Below are 26,126 nucleotides of genomic sequence, written 5' to 3'. Positions count from 1 at the left end.
GACAGACCATTTTCCAGCGGGAGGCGGGGGGGTGCGGAATACTAAAGGGAGACTTTGGCTGAGGACGAAACCACGGCCCGAACTAGAATAAAAGCGGCCTGTATTTCCCCTCGATCCTTCAAACCTTAAATCTCAAGGCGGCGGGAGCCAGAGCGGGGAGGCGGCGGGGCAGAACACGCTCCCCTCCCCCGTGTCCCTTCGGAAGGTCGCCCAACCGGGGAAGGGCCGACCAACGACTCCAGCGCGCGCTCCGTGCAGGCCGGCGCAGGCGACCCCGTAGCGCAAGGGAGGGCGGGAAAGGAAGGGGCGGGGATGCAGGGGCGAATCTATAAAGGGCGTCATTCGGCCAGTTCGCTCCTCAGAAGCGCCGAGAGCGCGGCCGGGACGGTTGGAAAGAAGGCGGCTCCCGGAAGGGGGAGAGACAAACTGCCGTAACCTCTGCCGTTCAGGAGCCTGGTTACTTATTTATTCGTTACCCTTTTTCTTCTTCCTCCCCCCTCTACCCCCGAAACCTTTTCCTTCCCCCCTCCCTCTTTTTTTTCCTTTTTGGGAGACGAAAAATTTCCGGAAGGGGGGAGGAGAGCTCCTTTCGCTCCTTCTCGCTTCCCCGCCTCCTTCCCTCCCCCACCTCTCCCTCCTCCGGCTTTTTCCTCCCCACTCGGGGAGGTCCTTCCCGGTGGCCGCCCCGACGGGGTCTGAGCACCTAGGCGGAGGCGGCGCAGGGTTTTTGTAGAGAGGTTTGCGCCTGCGCAGCGCGTCGGCCTCCGCGATGCACGGGGGTGGCCCCCCCTCCGGGGACAGCGCATGCCCGCTGCGCACCATCAAGCGGGTGCAGTTCGGAGTCCTCAGTCCGGATGAACTGGTAAGCGGCCCTGCCCTCCCCGTGCTCCCCGCGGTGGCGCGGGCAGGGCCCGACGGTAACCGCCTGGGTTCAGGCCGCCGGAGCCAGGTGCTGCGGCTCTGTATCCGGGACGGGAATGGGGGGGTGGGATGGGGGGCACCGACGCCGAACGAGAGCAGATGAATCCTGAGGCTGGGATGGGATGGGGTGGGGGGCTTTGCAAATTCGGATGCGAAGCCGGACCCCAGATCTTTTCCCCGCCTTTTCTCCTTCCACAAATATTAACTGAACACCTGCTGTGTGATAGACACGACAGACGCTGAGGTTGCAGAGCTGGACGAGGCGGAGGAGGACCCTGCCTCTTGTTGGCACACACTGTGGGAAGGGGTAGGGGAGGCAGACTGTATACATGCAAACAAAGGAGCCAAGGAGACAGTTCAGTTAATGGCAGGTGCTTTGAATGGGGCGCAGGGGAGTTGCCGAGGAGGTGTGAGGCTCCTCTGGACGGGGTGGTGTCAGGGTCCGAGAAGCCCCTTCTGGGGAGGTGACATTACCTGGATGAGGAAGAGGCAGCCAGAGCTCCAGGACCAGAGGTTTTCAGAGAGAGGGAGCAGCAAGTGCAAAGGGCCTGAGGGAAGCATGAACTTGATGTGTCCCAAGGATTGGAAGAAGTGCCAGTGTGACGGGTTTAGAAGGGTGAAGAGAGTTATGGAAATAGCCTGGAAAAGCAGGAGACTGGGGCAGGCCAGGTGGGGTGTTGTAAGTTATGGTAAGGAGTCTGGGTTTGTTTGTTTTTTTTTTAATTTATTTGAAGATTTTATGTATTTATGAGAGACACAGAGTCAGAAACATAGGCAGAGGGAGAAGCAGGCTCCCTGTAGGGAGACCACTGCAGGACTCCATCCCAGGATGCCAGAATCACTACCTGAGCCAAAGGTAGATGCTCTGAGCCACCAGGTGCCCCAGGACCCTGGATTTAATTCTATTTTTAATAGGCCTTTGGAGAATTATATGCTGGAGAGTGACATCAAGTTTACATTAAAAAAAAGAAAACCCAAACTCTGAGTACTTTGTTTTTTTAAATTTTTTATTTATTTATGATAGTCACACAGAGAGAGAGAGAGAGAGAGGGGCAGAGACACAGGCAGAGGGAGAAGCAGGCTCCATGCACCGGGAGCCCGATGTGGGATTCGATCCTGGGTCTCCAGGATCGTGTCCTGGGCCAAAGGCAGGCTCCAAACCGCTGCGCCACCCAGGGATCCCAACTCTGAGTACTTTGGTTGCCCTGTGATGAACTGATTGGGGGGGAGAGCTGAGAAAGGGAGCAGGAGAGATGAGGGAGGAGGGTAGTTCTGGGGCAGAGCTCTTGGTGACCTGACTCCTGTGGGATGAACTAGAGGGAACCAGTTGGCTAGAGAGAATGGAGTTCAATGGCTCTGTTTGTGGAGAGTTTTGCTGGAGGACAAGGCACAGCCATGTAAAAATTAAGTCAGGAGTTAGACCCTCCTAAGCTCATGCCCTACGAAAGAATTAATTCTAGGTGGGGTTAAAGTTTTTTGTTTTTTTTTTTTAAGATTTTGTTTATTCATGAGAGACACAGAGAGAGAGGCAGAGACACAGGCAGAGGGAGAAGCAGACTCCATGCAGGGAGCCCGACATGGGACTCGATCCCGGGACTCGATCTCGGGACTTGATCTCGCTAAACCGCCGAGCCATCTAGGGCTGCCCTAAAGTTTATTTTTAATTTTTATTATTTTTAATAATTTTATTTATTCATGAGAGGCAAAGAAAGGTAGGCAAAGGGAGAAGCAGGTCTTTGTGGGGAGCCCGATGTGGGACTCAATCTCAGGATCCTGGGATTACACCCTGAGCCGAACACAGACGCCTAACCACTGGACCACCCAGGCGTCACTGGAGTTAAGGTTTAAATCTAAAAAACAAAGCTGGAAAGCACCAGCGAGATATAGAAGGCTTATGGGGGCCAATTCCAGGGGCAGAGCCCTTTAATGGTAATGAATGAGTTACAGGTGAATTTTATTGAGTGCCTATCGTGTACTAGGCACTGAGCTAAACATTTTTTCTTTCAAGATTTTATTTTATTTATTTTAAGATATTATTTTTTTCATGAGAGAGAATGAGAGAGAGAGGCAGAGACACAGGCAGAGGAAGAAGCAGGCTCCATGCAGGGAGCCCAATGTGGGACTCAATCCCAGGACTCCAGGATCATGCCCTGGGCTGAAGGCAGCACTAAACCCTGAGGCACCAGGGGCTGCCCTCAAGATTTTATTTTTAAGTTATCTCTACACCATAATGTGGGGGCTGAACTCACAACACTGAGATCAAGAGTCACATACTCCACCAACTGAGCCCAACCAGACGCCCCAGCAATTTATATATAAGGAAAAGCAGGGCACATTTCAGTATGTAAAAATCAGAGCCACTTCTCTTTATCAGAGGCACCATGGACAGCTACAAAACAGATTGAGAAACAATATTTGCCCTGTAATGGACAAGGTTAGATTTCTTATTATACAAGGGACACGGGATCCCTGGGTGGCGCAGTGGTTTAGCGCCTGCCTTTGGCCCAGGGCGCCATCCTGGGGACCCGAGATCAAATCCCATGTCGGGCTTCCAATGAATGCATGGAGCCTGCTTCTCCCTCTGCCTGTGTCTCTGCCTCTCTCTCTCTCTCTGTGACTATCATAAATAAATAAACATTAAAAAAAAAAAACACAAGGGACACTTATTCATCAGTAAGGACATCACACACCTAGGCAAATAGATGAAGGATGCAAGTAAGCAGTTCACAGAAGTAGTACAAATGGCCAATAAAATACTCCGCTTACTAATAAAAACATGCAAATTAAAGTTTTTCCCTTTATTTGATTTTTCTCTGCTGGCAAAAATATTGGGAAATAGGCATGCTTGTATGATGGTAGAGAAACTGGTATAACCTTTTTGCAGGACAGTCGGACAGTTTGATCAAGTCGTTTATTTTTTTATTATTTTTATTTTAAAAGATTTTATTTACTCATGAGAGACACGGGGTGGGGGGGGGCGCAGAGACACAGGCAGAGGGAGAAGCAGGCTCCATGCAGGGAGCCCGACGTGGGATTCGATCCCTGGCCTGCAGGATCAGGCCCTGGGCTCAAGGCAGCGCTAAACCGCTCAGCCACCCAGGGTGCCCTTTCAAGTCGTTTAATGCATATTCCTTGGTCCAGCATTACCACTTCTAAAAATTTATCTTTAAAAAAAAAAAAAGGATCCCTGGGTGGCGCAGCGGTTTGGCGCCTGCCTTAGGCCCAGGGCGCGATCCTGGAGACCCGGGATCGAATCCCACGTCGGGCTCCCGGTGCATGGAGCCTGCTTCTCCCTCTGCCTATGTCTCTGCCCCTCTCTCTCTCTCTCTCTCTCTGTGACTATCATAAATAAATTAAAACAACAACAACAACAACTCTTAATTTCTCCTCTCGAGCAAGCTCTTTCCCAGGTCTTGCCTGGTTCCCCAAGCACACGGTGGCTATACCATTCATCCACTGACTCCAGTAAAAAACCTAAAAGCTGTCTGATTCTTCTCACAACTTCCACTTGGTCCATCTGCCAGTCTGTCAGCTCTGGCTTTCAAAATGTGCTTGGAATCCAGCCATTTATGACCATCTCCATCTGGACCATCATGTTCCCCATCACCAGCATCTTTCCCAGGGAATACTAGCCCCTAGTTCCCTTTGCAGAGCAGCTAGAGAGCTCATTTTATCCTGTCTGCTCCCTGCAGGGAAGCCTCTCCAAAGGATCCAAACTGCTTACTCTGACCTGCATCAAGGTCCTGCATTATCTGGCCCCTGCTTGCCTCTCCAGCTCATTACCAAACTCTTTTGCTCTTCTCTGACCACACCAACCTGCCTGTGCTTCCAACACCACAAATTCATTCCTGCCTCAAGGACTTTAGTATTTATTCTTCTTGCTGCTTAGAACAACATTGCCCAGACCTACTGAGGCTGATTCCTCCTTTAGCATCCATACGTTCTCTGCTCAGATGTCATGTTAGTAGGAGGGCTTTCCTGACTACTCTCTTTTTTTTTTTTTTTTTTTTTAAGATTTATTTATTCATGAGAGACAGACAGAGGGGCAGAGACACAGGCAGAGGGAGTAGCAGGCTCCCTGCAGGGAGCTTGATGCGGGACTCCATCCCAGGATCCCCGGATCACGACCTGAGCCACCCAGGTGTCCCCTGACTACCCTATTTGAATAGCATCTCTCCTGCATTCTCTAATCCCTGCTATGGTATTATATTTTATGTAATCTCTACATCCAATGTGGGGCTTGAATTTACAACCCCAAGATCAAGAATATACACTTTTCTGACCAAGCCAGCGAGGTGACCTCTACTCCGTCTTGACTTTGTTTTACTTCATAGCCTGTCACTGTCTGAAAGGGTTAGTTTTTTTGTTTCTTGCTCCTTCAGGAGAATGTAACTTTTATGAGGGACCCTGTATTCACCTGTGTAATTTCAGCATCTCAAATTGGGCCTGGCACATGATCGTGATGTAATAAGAATTAGTTAAATGAGTTGATGAAGTAATTGGAAAGTACATAAAGGGCAGCCCAGGTGGCTCAGCGGTTTAGCGCTGCCTTCGGCCAAGGGTGTGATCCTGGAGACCCGGGATTGAGTCCCACGTTGGGTTCTCAGCCTGGATCCTGCTTCTCCCTCTACCTGTGTCTGTCTCTCTCTCTCTGTGCCTCTCATGAATAAATAAATAAAATCTTCAAAATAAAGTACAGAAAGATGTACTTTTGTACATCTTTTTTTTTTTTTTTTAGATCTTATTTATTTATTCATAGAGATGCAGAGAGAGAGAGAGGCAGAGACACAGGCAGAGGGAGAAGCAGGCTCCATGCAGAGAGTCTGATGTGGGACTCGATCCAGGGTCTCCAGATCACGCCCTGGGCTGCAGGTGGCGCTAAACCACTGCGCCACCGAGGCTGCCCTTTTGTACATCTTTTAATGTAGAAGGGTTTTTAACACATCATCGTCTGAAAGTGATATTGTTTGAAATTATAATTTGCCCAGATATTTACTAATAGGAATTCTATGGGGGTAATTCAGGGTGTGTGCTTAGGTTAGAACAACATCTTCCCAACAGGCTAAATCCCCTGTTCCCAAGCCCTGCCGAGTCACCGCAGCAAACTCACAGGGGCCCAGGGAAAGATTTTAAATTTTCAAGAGATAGAGAAGCTCAGCTCTGTGTCTGACGGCTGGGGAGCTAGGAGTTCCTGATAGTTGCCTTTCAACATTAGATGGCGCCAAATCCCTTTCAGTGACGTCATATCTTTGGGGAGCTGGGTTTAAGCAGTTCCTAATTACAGGGCAAAAAAATCAGCCTAGAGCAAGAAATAGGGGTGGTGCTGTCCAGTCTACTCCCATGACCTGTCAAGTTGCACAGGGTCCAACAGGTATCATAAGTCATTGTGTTTTTTTGGGAAATAAAAACATTTTTTTAAAATATCAGAGTCTTTTTCTCAATGTACGTGTGTTTTTATACACGGCCTTTAAGTGTTTGTTTTTTTTTTTATTTATTTATGATAGTCACAGAGAGAGAAAGAGAGAGAGGCAGAGACACAGGCAGAGGGAGAAGCAGGCTCCATGCACTGGGAGCCCGATGTGGGATTCGATCCCGGGTCTCCAGGACCGCGCCCTGGGCCAAAGGCAGGCGCCAAACCATTGCGTCACCCAGGGATCCCACAGCCTTTAAGTTGATAGGACATAGGTATTTATGCAGTGGTTTAGCCCTGGGTGCTTTGTAAGTGGATCTCTTTTGGCCCAGAGAGGGCTGGAAAAGTTGCTGACATACTTGAGACGCTAAAGGGCACCGTGGACTGATGAAGTTTAGGGATCTGGATAAGTACCTTACTGACCAGGATGCAGAGTGAGGCCCTGTTCATGTAAAAACAGGAACATTTTTGCATTATTAAAACATGTGGAGGGCTGACTGTTCACAAAAGAGGTCGTCTCTGGTGTGCAGGGTTATGGGAGGCTTTCATTTTGCCCTGCGTTGCTTGCCTTTTATACTATGCTGCTTCCTATATCTTGAGGGAATAACAGGTAATTCTGCTTTGGGTAGGAGGATTGGTGGGTAAGGAGACTCTCATGGAACAGGTAGTACTTAAGAGCGGAATGTTTTCCAGAAGTCTTGGGGTAAGGTGTGTTTCGAGGTACTGAGAGCTCTTAAAACTGGCTGCGAGACAGAGCTGTTGTGTTTGGACGCGGTGGTGGGTTTGGATGTTGTTCAGTCTGGAGGGAGGCAGCAAGGAGGGTTGGTGCTAGAGCTTTATGCAGAGCTGGTACAAAATCAGTGGAGATGGGCGCTCGATGACGTTTGAAGAGGTTGACCACTGTTAAAAGCAACTGTCTACTGTGAAAAGCATAATTTTATGTATTTATACCCTAGCTTATTCCAAAAAGGATTTGTTTGTTCATGAGAGACACACAGGGAGGCAGAGACACAGGCGGGGGGAGAAGCAGGCTCCCTGTGGGGAGCTTGAGGCAGGACTCAATCCTAGGACCTTGGGATCACGCCCTGAGCTGAAAGCAGATACTCAACCACTGAGCCACCCAGGCCAAGAAGGTTTTAAAACAGCAAGATACTCTTAAGGTAGCAAGAACCAGTGTTGGAGGAAGGGTTGGGGGTTAACGTAGTTTATATATAATCCAAAATGACAGTTCATTACTTTGCGGTAGGGAGATAGTCCAGTATATTCCAGGACACCCCCTGGCCCCATGTCAATACCTAGAAGTAGAGTAGTCCTGGGCAGGTAGGTGGCTTGGACTCCGAGCAGAGGGACGTGCAAAGTTTTGAGTGGGATTTCCCTCTGCTCCCTCTCTGGTGGCCTTCCTGGCAGCCACATTCAAGCTTCACTTCAGTTTCAGTCGAGGTGAGCAGAGCAGTTCGCATTTCTAGGAAGTCGCAATGCAGCTGATGGGGTTCCAGCTTTGCAAATTCAGTCACCCCCACCCCGTCTTTCTGAGACTTCACCAGGTCATTCTGATGAGTGTTGTGGGTGTTCAGAACCTTTTGCATCAATCGACCATATGGCTTCTGCTCAGCAGTGGCTAGTCAGACCCATTAGGGGGGGTTCCTGGCCCGACTAGCAGGGGACAGCCTTTTCACTTTTTTCCAAGGTCTTTGAAGGCACTTCCCTGCAGCCGAGGGCCCTAAGCAGTTGAGTTCAGTCTACCCAGTGTTCATCAGAAGCCATGGGATCCTGGACGATGGAGAAAGGCTGTCTGCCGAGAGATGCTTGTAATCTTCAGGGAAGGCACATCCCCCCGATAGATAATTTCATTGCACTGTGAGATGTGCAGTGAGAGAGGAGTTATGGAAACAGAGCAGACCCTGGAAATGCTTCCTGAAAGAAGCTATGTCTACACTGAGTCTTAAAACAGCAGTTAGGGATCCCTGGGTGGCGCAGCAGTTTGGCGCCTGCCTTTGGCCCAGGGCGTGATCCTGGAGACCCGGGATCGAATCCCACGTTGGGCTCCCAGTGCATGGAGCTTGCTTCTCCCTCTGCCTGTGTCTCTGCCTCTCTCTCTCTCTCTGTGACTATCATAAATAAAAATAAAAAAAATAAAACAGCAGTTAGCCTTGGGGGCAGGGCTTTCCAGAGGGAGCCCACATGGGGGGAGGGCAGCACATGCTCTGGGGGATGGAGGACCGCAGGGGACTTTCCTCTGATGGGGGAGAGGAAGGAAGGTGGAAACATCCTAAAACCCTTTTTGTAAGCTGTCCTGCTGAGTTTGGATGTCATTCTGAAGACAAGAGGGCATAAAGATTAGATTTCCATTTTATTTCTTCATGAGGCAGATACACTGGCTGAGGGAGAAGCAGGCTCCCTATTGGGAGCCCGATGTGGGACTCGATCCCAGGACCCCGGGGTCATGCCCTGAGCCAAAGGCAGACGCTCCACCACTGAGCCACCCAGGCATCCCTCCTAGATTTCCGTTTTAGAAAGAGCGCCCCAGATGTGTGGTTGGATGAGAGAGAGACAGGCTGGCCACCTAAGCAATGCCCTGTGGTGAAGCCCAGAGAAAAGGACTGGCTTGGGCACCTGGGTGGCTCAGTTGTTTTAAGTATCTGCCTTCAGCTCAGGTCGTCATCTCAGGGTTCTGAGATTGAGTCCGCATCAGGTTCCTGCTTCTACCTCTACCTCTGGCTGCCACTCCTCCTGCTTGTGCTCCCTCTCTCTCTGTCAAATAAATAAATGAAACCTTTAAAAAAAAAAAAAAGTAAAAGGCCTGGCTTAAGGCAGTGGCTAGAGGCATGGAGACAAGGGGTTGAGGAGGTGCAGACAGCCACAGCCCATGCCCATGGATGGTCCGATCATGGTGTCCTTCCTGACCACCTGTTATGTCCTGGGCCTAAGCAGGTAGATGTAGTTAGAGAGCCTGTAAGTGATGGAGCTGGGATTGCAGAGCAGAGGGCTCTGGGTCCAGCCTGTACTTGGTTAACCATTTTGTGCCTAAGCGTGAGGAAGGGCAGGTGTGGCTTTCGGACTTGAGTGCCGTGATCTTAGGTGGGGGCGAGGGAAAAGGATGGATTTGTGAGGGGAAGGGAGTTCACTCTTAGACATGTTGGGTTTGATGCAGTAGCTAGCTCACTAGTGAATCCCAAGTTCAGACAAAAGGAGAGGCCTGGAAGCAGAGGTCTGGGCAACATGGAGATAGAGCAGGCTTCATGGGGCGGCAAGGGAGTACGGTGAGGATGTGGATGTGCTAAACCCCAGGGGAGGAGCAGAGCTGGAAGAGCAGACAGGGGCAGAGGAGCCTAGGAAGGAGACTTCAGGACAGTACCCCAAGAGGTGGGTGAGCAGGAGCCTCAGTGCCCTAGCTGCCATGTGCCCGAGTTCTGCAGCTCAGATGGCCTCATTGCAGCTCAGATGGCCTCGTAGCAGCTCCTGGTCTATCAGGAGTGGTTCCGGGACTGTGAGAGGGTCGCTGTGCTGTGCTGATGGCAACTCCTGCATCCGCTTGCTCAGCACCATGCGGTGGGAAGAATGCCTGGGGCAGGGGGTTGTGGATCCTGGCTCTACTGCTATCAGCTGCCTATCCTTGGGCCTCTCGGTTTTGTAATCTGAAATGGGTACAGTGATGCGTATTTTATCAGTGAGCTGTGAAGATGGGGCGAATCAGCCAGCGCCGCACTTGGCACCAGAGGCTGTGTCCACTTGTAAGAGTAGCATCTGTGCTGCAGCCTGGAATGGGGGGGTGGCGTGTGTTCAGGCCCAGAGAGGGCTGGGCTTGACTTCTGGCTCCCGATGGTGGAGACCTTGGACAAGTCACTTCCCCTTGGGTTTCTCCCATCTAACTGACAAGACCTCATTTCTAGAAGGGAAGTGATTCAGTTTAGAAAAACGAGGTGTGTTGAGTGCTTTTGGTGCCCGGCATGAGGGTGACACCTCGACCAAAGCTTTTATTAAGTTCAAGTTCCTCCCTCTGGGATGTCAGTGGGCCAGATGCAGGTCATGCCAAAGCCTTGGTTTTAGTGTGCGAAAACTCAGGGTTTCCTCAGCCCACCCTTGGCCTTCCTACTTCTGAGCTCTTCTGCCGCCAGCTCCTTCCCCCAGGGGGTCCTTGGAGTCCTGGCCCCACCTTTCTCAGGGTTCTGCCTCCAACTTCTGGGGTACTGGGCGCCCTTCTGCTCTGGCACCTGCCTCTCCCATCTTAGCCTGGGCTCTCCACCTGAACACGGACAGGTTCGGGCCGCTGGGGCCTTGGGAAGAGGGAGGTGGCAAGGACAGGGGCAAGCAGTGCCGGGCTTCAGGAGCTGGATTAGTGTGGGGCGAGGTACGGTCCCCTGCCAGAGACTCTGATTCTGGGCTTGATTTCAGCTTTGGAGAAGAAGCAAGGCATGGATTTTTTTTTTTTTTTTTTTCTTGAAACAGCTTATTTCTTTTTGTGATTAAAAAAATGTCAATGACCTGGAACTGAGCCCAGAGGGACATGTGGGGTTTGAGTCCAAGAAGTAGGCAGCTTGTATCGAGGCCAGGGTCAGCTGCACGCTAGTCTGAGCACCCTCTCCCAGTCAGACAGTGACCAGGACCCCGACAGTGACCAAAACCCCCGATATTCGGCTTCTAGCCCTCCCATTCCCCTAGCCCCAGGCTAGACCTGTGTGGTCCTGCTCTAAGTAGTTTGTGGTTCTTTGAGGGCTTAGTATGTGAAGGCTGGAAACTAGGAATCCAATTTAGTTGTTACTGGCCTTTTTTTCTGTAGAAACGAATGTCTGTGACAGAGGGCGGTATCAAATACCCCGAGACGACGGAGGGAGGCCGCCCCAAGCTTGGGGGGCTGATGGACCCAAGGCAGGGGGTGATTGAGCGGACTGGCCGCTGCCAAACCTGTGCAGGTGAGTGCTGGGTGCCTGGCGTGGGATGCCCGTGGGAGGGCAGGAGGCTTGGGTCCCCTCAGGCCTGAGGGTGGACACCTGGGGACTAGTCTCTGAGGTGCGAGTAGGGACAAGACCGTGAAGTGTGTGTCCCCACAGGAAACATGACAGAGTGTCCTGGCCACTTTGGCCACATCGAGCTGGCCAAGCCCGTGTTTCACGTGGGCTTCCTGGTGAAGACGATGAAGGTTTTGCGCTGTGTCTGCTTCTTCTGCTCCAAGTTGCTTGTGGACTCTGTGAGTGGGGTTGGGCCCTGGCCTGGGGGCAAGGTGGCTTGGAGGGGTGGACAGAGGAGCGGCCTGACTGAGCCTGCTCTGGTCTGCCCCCAGAACAACCCAAAGATCAAGGACATCCTGGCCAAGTCCAAGGGGCAGCCCAAGAAGCGGCTCACCCACGTGTATGACCTGTGCAAGGGCAAGAACATCTGCGAAGGCGGTGAGGAGATGGATAACAAGTTCGGGGTGGAGCAGCCCGAGGGTGATGAGGACTTGACCAAAGAAAAGGTATCCGTGGTCCGGGACTGCTGGAGGGTGGACGCGTGCAGTGTCTCCAGGCTCTGATGGCCCCTCTGTCTCTGGAAGGGCCATGGGGGCTGCGGACGATACCAGCCCCGCATCCGGCGCTCAGGCCTGGAGCTGTATGCCGAGTGGAAGCATGTCAATGAGGACTCCCAGGAGAAGAAGATCCTGCTGAGTCCTGAGCGAGTACATGAAATCTTCAAGCGCATCTCAGACGAAGAGTGTTTTGTGCTGGGCATGGAGCCCCGCTACGCCCGGCCTGAGTGGATGATTGTCACTGTGCTGCCCGTGCCCCCGCTGTCTGTGCGGCCTGCCGTGGTGATGCAGGGCTCTGCCCGCAACCAGGTCAGCAGCTCTGGGACCCTGCCTGCCAGCAGGCTGGCTAGCCGAGGTGGGGAGCTCCTTGCCTGGGGGCAGGGCATGCAGGAGCCCATGTTGGGGGGCAGGGTGCCTGGGTGCCCATGCCTACTAACGAGGCCCTTGACATGATCGAAGATCACAGAGGTTCTTCTGTGGGTGGGAAATGAGAGACCGGGCTTGTCTGCCAGGTGCCGCAAGCATGAGGGAGGCACCGTGGGCTGGTACATGTGTGCCAAGTGCCCAGTGGGGGCTGGACTGTGACAATGCTGTGACTTCCTGCTGCAGGATGACTTGACCCACAAGCTGGCGGATATCGTGAAGATCAACAATCAGTTGCGGCGCAATGAGCAAAACGGTGCAGCGGCCCACGTCATCGCAGAGGATGTGAAGCTCCTCCAGTTCCATGTGGCCACGATGGTGGACAATGAGCTGCCTGGCCTGCCCCGGGTGAGTCCATGTGCTCCCAACTCTGCACCTGAATGGAAGTGGGGCACGGGCCAGGTCGCGTGGCTGCGATGACGGTGCAGGTCGAGGGGGCGCTCCCCTCAGGGGGAGGCTCCTGAGCTCTGGAGGAGGGGCCTGTGCTGACCACGGGGGTGCCCCCACCCTGCATTTCCTCACAGGCCATGCAGAAGTCTGGGCGTCCCCTCAAGTCCCTGAAGCAGCGGTTGAAGGGCAAGGAAGGCCGAGTCCGAGGGAACCTGATGGGCAAGCGAGTGGACTTCTCAGCCCGCACCGTCATCACTCCCGACCCCAACCTTTCCATCGACCAGGTCGGTGTGCCTCGCTCCATTGCTGCCAACATGACCTTTGCAGAGATCGTCACGCCCTTCAACATCGACAGGTGGGCTTCACCTCAGGAGCTCTGTCTGGAGAGCCGCTGGGGGGCATGTGGGGGGAATAGGTGAGAAGCAGAGAGTGCTTCCACTTGGAGCTTGGGGGGTGAGGGTGGCCACAAGGGCTTCTGGGGAGCCACCTGTTCACTGTGCCTCTGCCCTTCCCAGACTTCAGGAATTGGTGCGCAGGGGGAACAGCCAGTACCCAGGGGCCAAGTACATCATCCGAGACAATGGCGATCGCATTGACCTGCGTTTCCACCCAAAGCCCAGTGACCTTCATTTGCAGACTGGCTATAAGGCACGTAACAGGCCGGGGCGCCTCTCCCTGCCCCGAGCAGGAAGCTCCCCGGAGCGGGGGCCAGCTGGAGGAGGCCATCCGATGCTGTCCTATTTGGTAGGGTCTTCTCTAGAAGACCACTGCTGTCCTAGGCAAGCTGTAGCTGCCAGCCATGGGCCTACAGGGTGGGGGTCCCACAAACCTAAGGGTATATGGCAGGGAAGGGAGATCGAGGGAGGAGAACAGAAGGTCTCATGTGTAGAGTCTCCTGCAGCTGAGTTCCCTGAAGCTGGTGGGTACCGTGCCTTAACCTGGCATCTGGCCTGAAGGGAGTAGTTGATCTGTATTCCACATGAAGTAGCACCATTCTATCATGTTTCTATCTGTAGAGCGTTTCAGTTCCACCGTCATACTTTCCTTCTTAGCAGATTCCTTCCTCTGAGACTCTTCATTCCCTCCCTAGGTGGAACGGCACATGTGCGATGGAGACATTGTCATCTTCAACCGGCAGCCGACTTTGCATAAGATGTCCATGATGGGGCATCGGGTCCGCATCCTCCCCTGGTCTACTTTTCGCTTAAATCTGAGGTTAGTCCTCTGGCCAAGGGAGGGTGGTAGGGCCCAGCCACTCCCTGACGCGTCATTGTGGTATCTTCCTGACCCCGGCTTCTCTGTCACTGCAGTGTAACAACTCCATACAATGCTGACTTTGATGGGGATGAGATGAACTTGCACCTGCCACAGTCTCTGGAGACTCGGGCAGAGATCCAGGAGCTCGCCATGGTGCCGCGCATGATTGTCACCCCCCAGAGCAATCGCCCCGTCATGGGCATCGTGCAGGACACGCTCACAGCTGTGCGCAAATTCACAAAGAGAGATGTCTTCCTGGAGCGGGTGTGTGCTCCTAGGGAGGGAGCCCAGTGTGGACGGGCAGAGTGACCTGGGGTGGTGAGGGTGAAAGATGGTGGGAAGAGCTACAACTTCTGCCTTGACTTGCTCCACACTGACTCATGTGTGAGGCAGGAGAGGGGAGAGCTTAGGAAGGTCGGACCGAAAGAGTTTATGTAAAGTTTTAGCTCCCCACTTACTTTTTTTATTTTATCTTCCCCTCATTTAATGCTTTAAAACATCACATAATTTCAGCTACTTCTGGGAAGGTGAAGGGAAAAAGAAGTGGTTTTGTTATAATTTCACTAATTTCATGATTATTGAAAGTAATTTGTACTTACTATTTAAAAGAAGAGGGATCCCTGGGTGGCGCAGCAGTTTGGCGCCTGCCTTTGGCCTAGGGCATGATCCTGGAGACCTGGGATCGAGTCCCATGTTCAGGCTCCTGGTGCATGGAGCCTGCTTCTCCCTCTGCCTGTGTCTCTGCCTCTCTCTCTGTGTGACTATCATAAAAAAAAATAATAATAAATAAATAAATAAATAAATAAATAAATAAATAAATGAAAGAAAAGAAGAGAAAGCCAAAGTCTCTCACTATCATAATAAATTTTTAATTGAAAGTTTGGAAAACACTTTCCCTAGCATCTCTTTGCCTCCCCAACCTGGCTTTCACCCATGGGTAGGTGACCTTGCCCAGTGAGGCCTGCGGCTCTGAGGTCTGGTCTTGCTCTTCGCCTCACAGGGGGAAGTTATGAACCTTTTGATGTTCTTGTCCACGTGGGATGGGAAGGTCCCGCAGCCGGCCATCCTGAAGCCTCGTCCCCTGTGGACAGGCAAACAGATCTTCTCCCTCATCATACCAGGCCACATCAACTGCATCCGCACCCACAGCACCCATCCCGACGACGAGGACAGTGGTCCTTACAAACACATCTCTCCAGGGGACACCAAGGTAGGACCTGGCCTCTGCCTGTGGGGACAGGATTTGTACATGGGCGCCACCGCAGGGGACTTGATTGGGGTGCTTTGTGCACAGGTGGTAGTGGAGAACGGGGAGCTGATCATGGGCATCCTGTGTAAGAAATCTCTGGGTACGTCAGCCGGCTCGCTGGTCCACATTTCTTACCTGGAGATGGGCCATGACGTCACTCGTCTCTTCTACTCCAACATTCAGACAGTCATTAACAACTGGCTTCTCATCGAGGGTGAGTAGAGGCTCGTTAAATCTTGCCTCTCCCTCCACTTACCGTTTCTCTTCCATCCTTTTCTCATTCTTCCTTGGATTTAGGGGCCTTCCAACAACTCTCTTGGTTGTGATTCCATCGCAGGTTTTGGGGAAGCCTGAAGAGGGTGTTGATGACGCTTCTTCTCTCTAGGTCATACCATTGGCATTGGGGACTCCATTGCGGACTCAAAGACCTACCAGGACATTCAGAACACTATTAAGAAGGCTAAGCAGGATGTGATAGAGGTGAGCAGGAAGGCCAGGCCGAGACTGAGTGACTGGCGCTCAGAGACTTTGGGTGGAATGTCGGTGACCACAGAGCGGATGTCCAAGAGGGGGAGCAGAGCCGACACTGAGCCCCACCGCCTCCCTTACACCCAGGTCATTGAGAAGGCTCATAACAATGAGCTGGAGCCCACCCCCGGGAACACTCTGCGGCAGACCTTTGAGAACCAGGTGAACCGCATTCTCAACGATGCCCGAGATAAGACTGGCTCCTCTGCCCAGAAGTCCTTGTCTGAGTACAACAACTTTAAGTCCATGGTCGTGTCTGGGGCCAAAGGTTCCAAGATCAACATCTCCCAGGTGGGGAGCCTGATCTTTCCAGATGTGGGCCACAGAGAAGGCTGGGAGCACGGGGAGAAGGGAGTGTTTGCAGGGAACGGGCTGGGAGCTCTGACTCCTAGTGCAAAGGGAGTTAGGTGCACTCCACCTTCATTCCCCAGGTCATCGCTGTAGTCGGGCAGCAGAACGTGGAGGGCAAGCGGATCCCATTTGGATTCAAGCACCGGACCCTGCCTCATTTCATCAAGGATGACTACGGGCCAGAGAGCCGAGGCTTCGTGGAGAATTCCTACCTGGCCGGCCTCACGCCTACCGAGTTCTTCTTCCATGCCATGGGGGGTCGCGAGGGGCTTATCGACACGGCCGTCAAGACTGCTGAAACTGGTGAGGCCTTCAGGCCCTCGCGCTGCTGCCAGGGGCACCGCAGGCCAAGGATCCCCCTGGGGTGAGGTGGGGGGTTCTCAGGTTAAAGCTTCCCAATCCCAGGTGTTTGAACTTATCTCTAGTGGAAGGAATAGGAGCTGAAGCTCAGGAGCTGGGAAATGCCAGGCAGCGCTTCCTGCTCCAGGGTTAGATCCTCAAAGTCACCTAGGGGCTGCTTCCTAGAGGACTCTTCTGGCACTGGGTCCAGCTGGTGGGGAGCATGGATTTCACTGAGAGGCTTCGGGGACCAAGGGCAGTAGCTGGCTCTTCCAAGGTTTGGGTGGGTAAAAGCCCTGGAGCAGCTGGCAAGGCTTGTTTCTGAGGTCAGGCTCGTGCTGCCCTGGGGCCCAAACCTGGACACCTCCCTGTAGGGTACATCCAGCGGCGGCTCATCAAGTCCATGGAGTCGGTGATGGTGAAGTATGATGCTACTGTGCGAAACTCCATCAACCAGGTGGTGCAGCTGCGCTATGGCGAGGACGGCCTGGCTGGCGAGAGCGTCGAGTTCCAGAACCTGGCTACCCTTAAGCCATCCAACAAGGCTTTTGAGAAGAAGTGAGGAGGCTGCAGGCGGGTGGATCTCACCCTTGGGGCTCAAAACCAGCCTCCTAGGACTCCCCTTCCTGCACCGAGACCCTGCTCGCCCAGAGCATACCTTGCAGTCTGCCTTCTGTCTTAGAGCCCTTTGTCCACTCCTGGTGGCAGCAGCTGTGCCGTGGCAGTTGGGTAGAGCAGTTACAAGACCCACCGCACCCTGTCCCTGGTGACCATACAAAGTGAGCTCAGCCGGGCAGGCAGTCTTGGGGCCTAGACTTTGAACTTCCCTGCCCTAGATTCTTGCCTCAAAGCCCTGTTGTTCAGGCCGTGCACCTTTGGGAGCCTTGCTCTGCTGCCTGCAGGGATCAGGCCCTGGGGCCCAGCGGCCCCTTGACTCTCCCTCCTGCCACCTTTAGGTTCCGCTTTGACTACACAAACGAGAGGGCCCTGCGGCGCACTCTGCAGGAGGACCTGGTGAAGGACGTGCTGAGCAATGCGCACATTCAGAACGAGTTAGAGCGAGAATTCGAGCGCATGCGTGAGGACAGGGAGGTGCTCAGGGTCATCTTCCCGACTGGCGACAGCAAGGTGCCTGTGGGCAGAAGGCCGGGCTGGAGAGCTGCTGTCCCCAAGTGGCTGTGCCCAGCTCATGACCCCCTCTTGTTTTCATCGCGCCTCAGGTCGTCCTCCCCTGTAACCTGCTGCGTATGATCTGGAACGCTCAGAAAATCTTCCACATCAACCCTCGCCTTCCCTCCGACTTGCACCCCATCAAGGTGGTAGAGGGTGAGTAGCTGCTCTGGGACCTTGGGGCCAGGCTGCGGGATGGGAGTGGTCGGGGTCTCACTCTGGAATCTCTATACCTCCTCTGGTCCCCAGGAGTCAAGGAATTGAGCAAGAAACTCGTAATTGTGAACGGGGATGACCCCCTGAGCAGGCAAGCTCAGGAGAATGCCACACTTCTCTTCAACATCCACTTGCGCTCCACACTGTGCTCCCGCCGCATGGCTGAGGAGTTCCGGCTCAGCGGGGAGGCCTTCGACTGGCTGCTTGGAGAGATCGAGTCCAAGTTCAATCAAGCCATTGTGAGTAGTGTTCTTGCCTCAGCCCTGCTTTCCTTCTTTGACCTGTGGGCTTGTCTGGGCTCTGAGCACAGCCTGCCTCTGCCCACTGCCTGCCGCATAATACCTCTTGATCACTGAGGGGCTGCTCTGGGCTGAGTCCTGTATGTGGGGGGATTTCTGCTTCATTCCCTAAGGATATCTCTCTCTGTCTCTCTCTCTTTTTTTACAATATTTCATTTATTTGACAGCCAGAGACCGAAAGCCAGGGAGAGAGGCAGAGGAGGATAGGGAGAAGCAGGCTCCCCACTTGTGGGGAGCCGGATAATGAGATTCAATCCTATGACCCTGGGATCATGACGAGCTGAAGGCAGATGAATTAACCGATTGATCCACCCAGGTGCCCCTATCACTGTCTTTGAGGATTTTACAAGGTAGTAGGAAGAGAGAAGCATTGTAATTATAGGCGTACCTCTGAATACTTTTGATGTAAATCCAGTTGTGTTAATTAAATAATTAAAATGCATTAGGGAATGCTGTAAAATGTGATTGAAAAAAGATTTAAGTGAGTGGAAGGTCATCCAGTGTTCACAGATTATAAGATTTATCTTGCTAAATGGTGGTAATCCCCAAGGTGATCTACAGATCCAACACAGTGCCTGTCAAATCCCAGTTGCCTTTTCTGCAGAAATTTATAAGCTGATCTTAAAATTCATATGTACATGCAGGGGACCCAGAAGAATCAGACAGTTTTGAAAAAGAACAAGATTGGAGGGCTCACACCTAACTGATTTCCAAGCTTTCTGTAAGGCTCTGGTTCTCTGGATAGTGTGCTATCACATGAAGATGCATAGATAGATGAATGGAACTTAATGGCTTAGAAATAGTCTTTTCAACAAACAGTGCTGAGGGGTTCTTGGGGGGCTCAGTTGGTTAGGCATCCGACTCTTGGTTTCAGCCCAGGTCATGGTCTCAGGGTTGTGGGATAGAGCCTCAAGTTGGGTTCTGAGCTCAGTGGGAAGTCTGCTTGAGATTATCTTCCTCTGCTCCTCCCCCAAGCATGCATGCTCACTTGGCTGCTCTCTTTCTCAAATAAATAAATCTTTAAAAAAAATAACGATACTGGACGCCTGGATGGCTCAGTGGCTTAGGGCGTGATCCTGGTCCAAGGGTCAAGTCCTGCATCGGGCTTCCTGTGGGGAGCCTGCTTCTCCCTTTGCCTGTGTCTCTACCTCTCTGTTTCTTATGAATAAATAAATAAAATCTTGGGGGAAAAAATGGTGCTGGAATAACTGGACATCCACATGCAAAAGATTGAAGTTGGATCCCTACTTCACGCCATATACAAAAATTACTTCAAAATGCATCAAAGACCTAAATATAAGAGCTCAATCTGTAAAAAAGCTTTAGAAGAAAACACAAAGGCAACTCTTCACGACCTGGGATTAGACTGTGGAGTCTTCGGTATGACACCAAAAGCATACGCTAAAGAGCACAGAAACATGATTTCGGCTTCATCTAAATTAAAAACTTGTGTTTCCGAGGACACCAGCGGGAGAGTCAGAAGATAACCCAGAATGGGAGGAGGAAAGATTTGCAAATCATCTATGTGATAAGGGCCACGTGTAGAGAATACATAAAGGACTACTGCACGTCGACAACAGAAAGATGTCTAAGGGCTTGTACACCTCTTCCCCCAAAGAATATACGTAAGTGACCAGTAAACACATGAGAAAAGATGCTCAGCATCATTCGCCATCCAGGAAATACAGATGAAGCCCCAGTGAGCCACCGCTTTGTGCTCCTTGAGTTTAGGGAGGCTGTGGATGGAGCATTTGGAACTCTTCTGTGCCACTGGGGGGCCACTGGGCGTCACAGTCCGCTGTTCCTCTGAGGGGTAGACACAGGTACCATTTGTAACTCTGTTTTTTTTTTGTTTTTTTGTTTTTTTTTTTATTTATGATAGTCACACACAGAGAGAGAGAGAGAGAGGCAGAGACATAGGCAGAGGGAGAAGCAGGCCTCATGCACCGGGAGCCTGACGTGGGATTCAATCCCGGGTCTCCAGGATCGAGCCCTGGGCTAAAGGCAGGTGCTAAACCGCTGCGCCACCCAGGGATCCCCACAGGTACCATTTGAACCAGCAGTTCCACTCCTAGGAATAGACCCAAGAGACTGGAAGGTGTGTGCACACAAAACCTGGCACAGGGATATCCATGGCCCCGTTGTTCACATAACAGTCAAGCTGTGGAGAAACCGCCAAATTCCCATCCACTGACGGGAGAAAATGAAACTGCTATAGCCACACGAAGGAATATTCTGGTAAAGATACTGAGGTGGGAAGTGTAAGAGGACCACAATGAACCTTTGGTACATAGTACTGAGTGAAGGAAGCCTGCCCTCACAGCCGCGTTACTGTAGGAGTCTCATTGAGAGGTCAGGTCTTACGGTAGGTGATCGTAATCGCAGTTAAAATAATGCTTCATGGGGAGCTCCCCACCAATAACAATGTGAATACTTAGCTTGTTACTTTAGAAATTAGGGTTTCAGGTGGTAGAGGACCTCCTGGGTGTGCAGCACACCGGGTGCAAACGTGGGATTGTAAATGAAGCAGAGGAGGGGACGCACAAATCAGGCTCTGCTTTGTCGAGTCTCTGCCTTGCCCCAATGCATCTGTCACTGCCCTAATGGCAGCTCATTGTTACTCGCCAGAAGGGACACATTTGCATTTTCTGACGCCGGCTTTCCTTACTCTGTAGGCCCATCCTGGGGAGATGGTGGGAGCCCTGGCTGCACAGTCCCTTGGAGAACCTGCCACCCAGATGACCTTGAATACCTTTCACTATGCTGGTGTGTCTGCCAAAAACGTGACCCTGGGTGTGCCCCGACTCAAGGAACTCATCAACATTTCCAAGAAGCCAAAGACGCCTTCACTTACTGTCTTCCTGCTGGGCCAGTCTGCTCGAGATGCTGAGAGAGCCAAGGTAGAGCCTGGGTCGGTGGGCTTCCCAGCAGAAGGAAGAGGAGATCTCTTCCCCTTGAATAAATTCTCTCTACAGGAGGATTTGGAGAGGTCTTTAGAGCCACCCACATGCCTGTGTCCCCAATCCCTCTTTGTCCCAGGACATTCTGTGCCGTCTGGAACATACAACATTGAGGAAGGTGACCGCCAACACAGCCATCTACTACGACCCCAACCCCCAGAGCACTGTCGTGGCAGAGGATCAGGAATGGGTGAATGTCTACTATGAGATGCCGGACTTTGACGTGGCCCGAATCTCGCCCTGGCTCTTGCGGGTGGAGCTGGACCGGAAGCACATGACAGACCGGAAGCTGACCATGGAGCAGATTGCTGAGAAGATCAATGCTGGTGAGGCTGGGGCAGGTGGGCCCAACTCGGAAGTCCTGCCTGGGCTCCTTGCCTGTCTTCTCCGCGATTCCTCTCTTTCTAGAGGGTTCTATGAGAAGGAGGGGAAGCCAGAGGAGAGCCCCGTTGGGGAGAGCTGCAGAGGAGCAGTGACCGGCCACCGCCATCATTCTCATGGCTCCTTCTCTCTGCAGGTTTCGGCGATGACTTGAACTGCATCTTCAACGACGACAACGCTGAGAAGCTGGTGCTCCGAATCCGCATCATGAACAGCGATGAAAACAAGATGCAAGAGGTAAAGGGACTCCAAGAGGAAATGGATAGTCCACAGTAGGGTACTGTTAAACCTTGTTTGGGACCGAAAAAGTCAAGGAAGTTGAAGCAAAAGCAGTGTTGAGGTGCCCGTCACACCGGCTGGGGTGGGCATGGGGAGTGGCGGCTAGTGGTGATTTTCAGAACCCTGAACAGCAAAAACATTTGAAAACTGAAAAAGTAGCTATGTGGAGCACACAGGTGGCGCTGACGTGGGGGATCCCTGGGTGCTCCCCCTGTGAGGCTCCTGCGGGAGGGCGGAGAGCAGAGGTGGCGTGTCCTCTGGGAAGTGGTGTGACAGCAGGTGCCACAGGACCTGAGGCCATGCCAGACTGGTGACTTCACTCCCAGGCATGGTTCCTAAAATGTGTTTCACGGATGGGGTGCCTGGGGCACTCAAGACAGAAAGTGGCAGCTTACTGTTGAGCTGTCGGAGTGTAGATGTGGAAACTGTTGGTTCTCCACAGAGTACAGGCGGCTCTGTGAACGAGCTCATTGGTGTGGGAAGCGGCAGCCTGGCCAGGTCCACCGTGAGAACGAGTGTGGGAGATGCTGGGCGCTGTCGGGGGCCCTGGGAGCATGCGAGCACCCGCGCAGAAATTGTGTTGGGATGGTGGGGTGCAGGTGCCTCCCTTAGGTTTCTCTTAGGATTGTAACAACGTGATAAAAAGTAACATCAGAGGAACAAAGGACAGAGTCTGGGGCCTGACCTGACCCTTCGGTCCCTGGGGAGGCTGCGACTTGGGCTGAGCCTGGGAAGAGGGGAAGGTTCTAGGACTCTGGCCTTGCTCTTGGCTCAGGAGGAAGAGGTGGTGGACAAAATGGATGATGACGTCTTCCTGCGCTGCATCGAGTCCAATATGCTGACTGACATGACCCTGCAGGGCATTGAGCAGATTAGCAAGGTCAGCCCTGCCCCCCCCCCCCGCTCCCCCATGTCCTCTCCCCTGGCCCCTCCTCCCCCCCAGCTCATGCTGTCCCCCGCAGGTGTATATGCACCTGCCACAGACGGACAACAAGAAGAAGATCATTATCACCGAAGACGGGGAATTCAAGGCTCTGCAGGAGTGGATCCTTGAGACGGACGGCGTGAGCCTGATGCGGGTGCTGAGCGAGAAGGACGTGGACCCTGTCCGTACCACGTCCAACGACATTGTGGAGATCTTCACGGTGAGTGCGCGGAGCCCCGCCAGGACCCCTGGGTGTCTGCTGGTGGTGGCCGTCTGCCCTCCCTCCTGGCATTTGCCTGCTTGCGTTTCTCCAAGCCCGAGTCTACTGTCGAGTGTGGGCGGCACTGCCTCCCGACCATCCCTCTGCGGGTCTGTGTGGCAGAAGCTGGGGGATGAGCACAACTCCTCGGCCCTCACCCCTCGCCCCTCACCCCATGCCAGGTGCTGGGCATTGAAGCTGTGCGGAAGGCCCTGGAGCGGGAGCTGTACCACGTCATCTCCTTTGACGGCTCCTACGTCAATTACCGCCACTTGGCACTCCTGTGTGATACCATGACCTGCCGGGGCCACTTGATGGCCATCACCCGCCATGGTGTCAATCGCCAGGATACTGGGCCTCTCATGAAGTGCTCCTTTGAGGAAACGGTAATGATGGAACTGGGCAGGTGGAAGGAGGTGGGGGAGGTGCGGGATGAGGGTACGCCAGGGTGGGGTGGGTGCAGGGCGGTAGTGAGGCAGCCCTGGAGCACTGGGTGTGGAGGCGTCTTATGGGGCTCCCCCGTTTCCCGGTTGCTCAGGTGGACGTGCTTATGGAAGCAGCTGCTCACGGAGAGAGTGACCCCATGAAGGGGGTGTCTGAGAACATCATGCTGGGTCAGCTGGCCCCGGCTGGCACCGGCTGCTTTGATCTCCTGCTCGATGCTGAGAAGTGCAAGTATGGCATGGAGATCCCCACCAACATCCCTGGCCTGGGGGCTGCCGGACGTGAGTATGAGGGCCTCGGCTGCTGCCAGCTGGCTGGGGTGCATGATGGGGTGGGGGTGGGGGGCTGGTCCCCAGGGCGCGTCCTGAGTCATTGTGCTTCTTTGCAGCCACTGGCATGTTCTTTGGATCGGCACCTAGTCCCATGGGAGGAATTTCTCCTGCCATGACTCCCTGGAACCAGGGGGCAACTCCAGCCTATGGTGCCTGGTCCCCTAGTGTCGGTGAGTGACCCAGCCCAGGAAGAGGGCCCTCTGGGTGGTCAGGGCAAGCGTGGTGGGGTGAGCTCGATGGTGAAGGGTTACCCTGATGGAACACTGAAGGGGCGGGGAGCTTGGGGGCAGGTATTGGGCTCCAGCTCCAGGTTTTTTTTTTTTTTTTTTTAATTTTTATTTATTTATGATAGTCACAGAGAGAGAGAGAGAGAGAGAGGCAGAGACATAGGCAGAGGGAGAAGCAGGCTCCATGCACCGGGAGCCCGATGTGGGATTTGATCCCGGGTCTCCAGGATCGCGCCCTGGGCCAAAGGCAGGCGCCAAACCGCTGCGCCACCCAGGGATCCCCAGCTCCAGTTTTTTGTCTGTCTGTTTGTTTGTTTGTTTGTTTACAAACCCTTGTGTCGTGAGGGAGCTGTTCTGCTACGTACAAGACCCTGACCCAGGAGCAGGTCATCTATGAATGGTTTAGCACCAGGTTCCAGTTCCAGTTTTAACTGAGCTTTGTTTCACTTCCTAGGAAGCGGAATGACGCCGGGGGCAGCCGGCTTCTCTCCCAGTGCTGCGTCAGATGCCAGTGGCTTCAGCCCAGGCTACTCTCCTGCCTGGTCTCCCACGCCGGGCTCGCCTGGGTCACCGGGCCCCTCCAGCCCCTACATCCCCTCACCAGGTGAGCTGTCCTGTCTGGTCAGTCAGCCGGCAGAGTTGAATTCCTCCAAGTCCTTCCTTTAGGCTGACTTGCCATCATTTAACTCCTTCCCGCTTTTTTCTCCACAGGTGGCGCTATGTCTCCCAGCTACTCACCGACATCGCCTGCCTATGAGCCTCGCTCCCCTGGGGGCTATACACCCCAGAGTCCCTCCTATTCCCCTACTTCGCCCTCCTACTCCCCCACCTCTCCGTCCTACTCTCCAACTAGTCCCAACTATAGTCCCACATCACCCAGCTACTCCCCAACTTCTCCCAGCTACTCCCCAACTTCTCCCAGCTACTCCCCAACTTCTCCCAGCTACTCCCCGACATCTCCCAGCTACTCCCCAACCTCTCCCAGCTACTCCCCCACCTCGCCCAGCTATTCCCCCACCTCGCCCAGCTACTCCCCCACCTCGCCCAGCTACTCTCCCACCTCGCCCAGCTACTCCCCCACCTCTCCCAGCTACTCCCCCACATCCCCAAGCTACTCGCCCACATCCCCAAGCTACTCGCCCACATCCCCAAGCTATTCCCCGACATCTCCGAGCTACTCGCCAACCAGCCCTAACTATTCTCCAACCAGTCCCAATTATACCCCGACGTCACCCAGCTATAGCCCAACGTCACCCAGCTACTCCCCAACTAGTCCCAACTACACGCCCACGAGCCCTAACTACAGCCCAACGTCTCCGAGCTATTCTCCAACTTCCCCCAGCTACTCCCCAACCTCACCAAGCTACTCCCCATCAAGCCCACGATACACACCACAGTCTCCAACTTATACCCCAAGCTCCCCCAGCTACAGCCCCAGCTCCCCCAGCTACAGCCCCACCTCGCCGAAGTACACCCCCACCAGTCCCTCCTACAGCCCCAGCTCCCCAGAGTACACCCCGACCTCCCCCAAATACTCCCCCACCAGCCCGAAATACTCACCCACCTCCCCCAAGTACTCCCCCACCAGCCCCACCTACTCACCCACCACCCCAAAATACTCCCCAACATCTCCTACTTACTCGCCGACCTCTCCAGTCTATACCCCTACCTCTCCCAAGTACTCGCCTACTAGCCCCACCTACTCGCCCACCTCCCCCAAGTACTCACCCACCAGCCCCACCTACTCACCCACCTCCCCCAAAGGCTCCACCTACTCACCCACTTCCCCTGGCTACTCACCCACCAGCCCCACTTACAGCCTCACCAGCCCAGCCATCAGCCCAGATGACAGTGATGAGGAGAACTGAGGGTGAGCGGGGCGCAGGACAGCCCAGGTGGTGCCCTCGCGGGGCCCAGGTCCCCAGCCCGCCTCCCTTGCCCGTAGCTCCTGTGACAGAGTTTCTGGTCGACGTTCTGGGCCCGTTCCCTCTGGGGCTCTTTGTCTTGTTCCTCACTTGTGCTGTCTCAGAACCCACTCACCTGGCTGTGGTGTTCTTCCTACTCCACCCACCCCAGGCCTGTCCCCGAATACAGGATTCCTCCTTGTCTGTGGCTTGATTGGGGGTGAAGGGTGTTTTAACTTGGCAGGGGTAGTTCCTGCTCTGGGGCGATCTATCTGATCCTCGAGAACAAAGCTAAAGCTGCCTTTCGTCTGTTATTTTATTTTTTGAAGTTTAAATAAAGTTTACTAATTTTGGCCAAA

At 53.5% G+C, this 26,126-nt stretch overlaps 1 protein-coding gene across 1 annotated transcript; it reads left to right on the top strand.

Annotated features, from left to right (window-relative positions):
* Positions 1–345: 345 nt before the first annotated feature.
* On the top strand, positions 346–26,126 carry POLR2A (RNA polymerase II subunit A). Its single transcript, XM_077892842.1, has 29 exons — positions 346–862; positions 11,109–11,241; positions 11,380–11,516; positions 11,610–11,783; positions 11,862–12,143; positions 12,444–12,605; positions 12,782–13,002; positions 13,163–13,295; positions 13,738–13,862; positions 13,958–14,168; positions 14,905–15,114; positions 15,199–15,367; positions 15,539–15,633; positions 15,769–15,972; positions 16,113–16,335; positions 16,746–16,929; positions 17,328–17,499; positions 17,592–17,697; positions 17,791–17,996; positions 20,732–20,956; positions 21,096–21,342; positions 21,534–21,634; positions 22,452–22,556; positions 22,639–22,821; positions 23,043–23,246; positions 23,399–23,585; positions 23,693–23,806; positions 24,318–24,467; positions 24,575–26,126. Exons 1-29 carry the CDS (start codon positions 770–772, stop codon positions 25,729–25,731), a joined length of 5,913 nt encoding a protein of 1,970 aa, XP_077748968.1. The 5' UTR covers positions 346–769; the 3' UTR covers positions 25,732–26,126.

Source organism: Canis aureus, chromosome 3, assembly GCF_053574225.1.
Source record: "Canis aureus isolate CA01 chromosome 3, VMU_Caureus_v.1.0, whole genome shotgun sequence".
Taxonomy (NCBI): domain Eukaryota; kingdom Metazoa; phylum Chordata; class Mammalia; order Carnivora; family Canidae; genus Canis; species Canis aureus.
The sequence above is the reverse complement of the archived record's forward strand: the minus strand, read 5'-3'. Positions and strand labels throughout refer to the sequence as shown.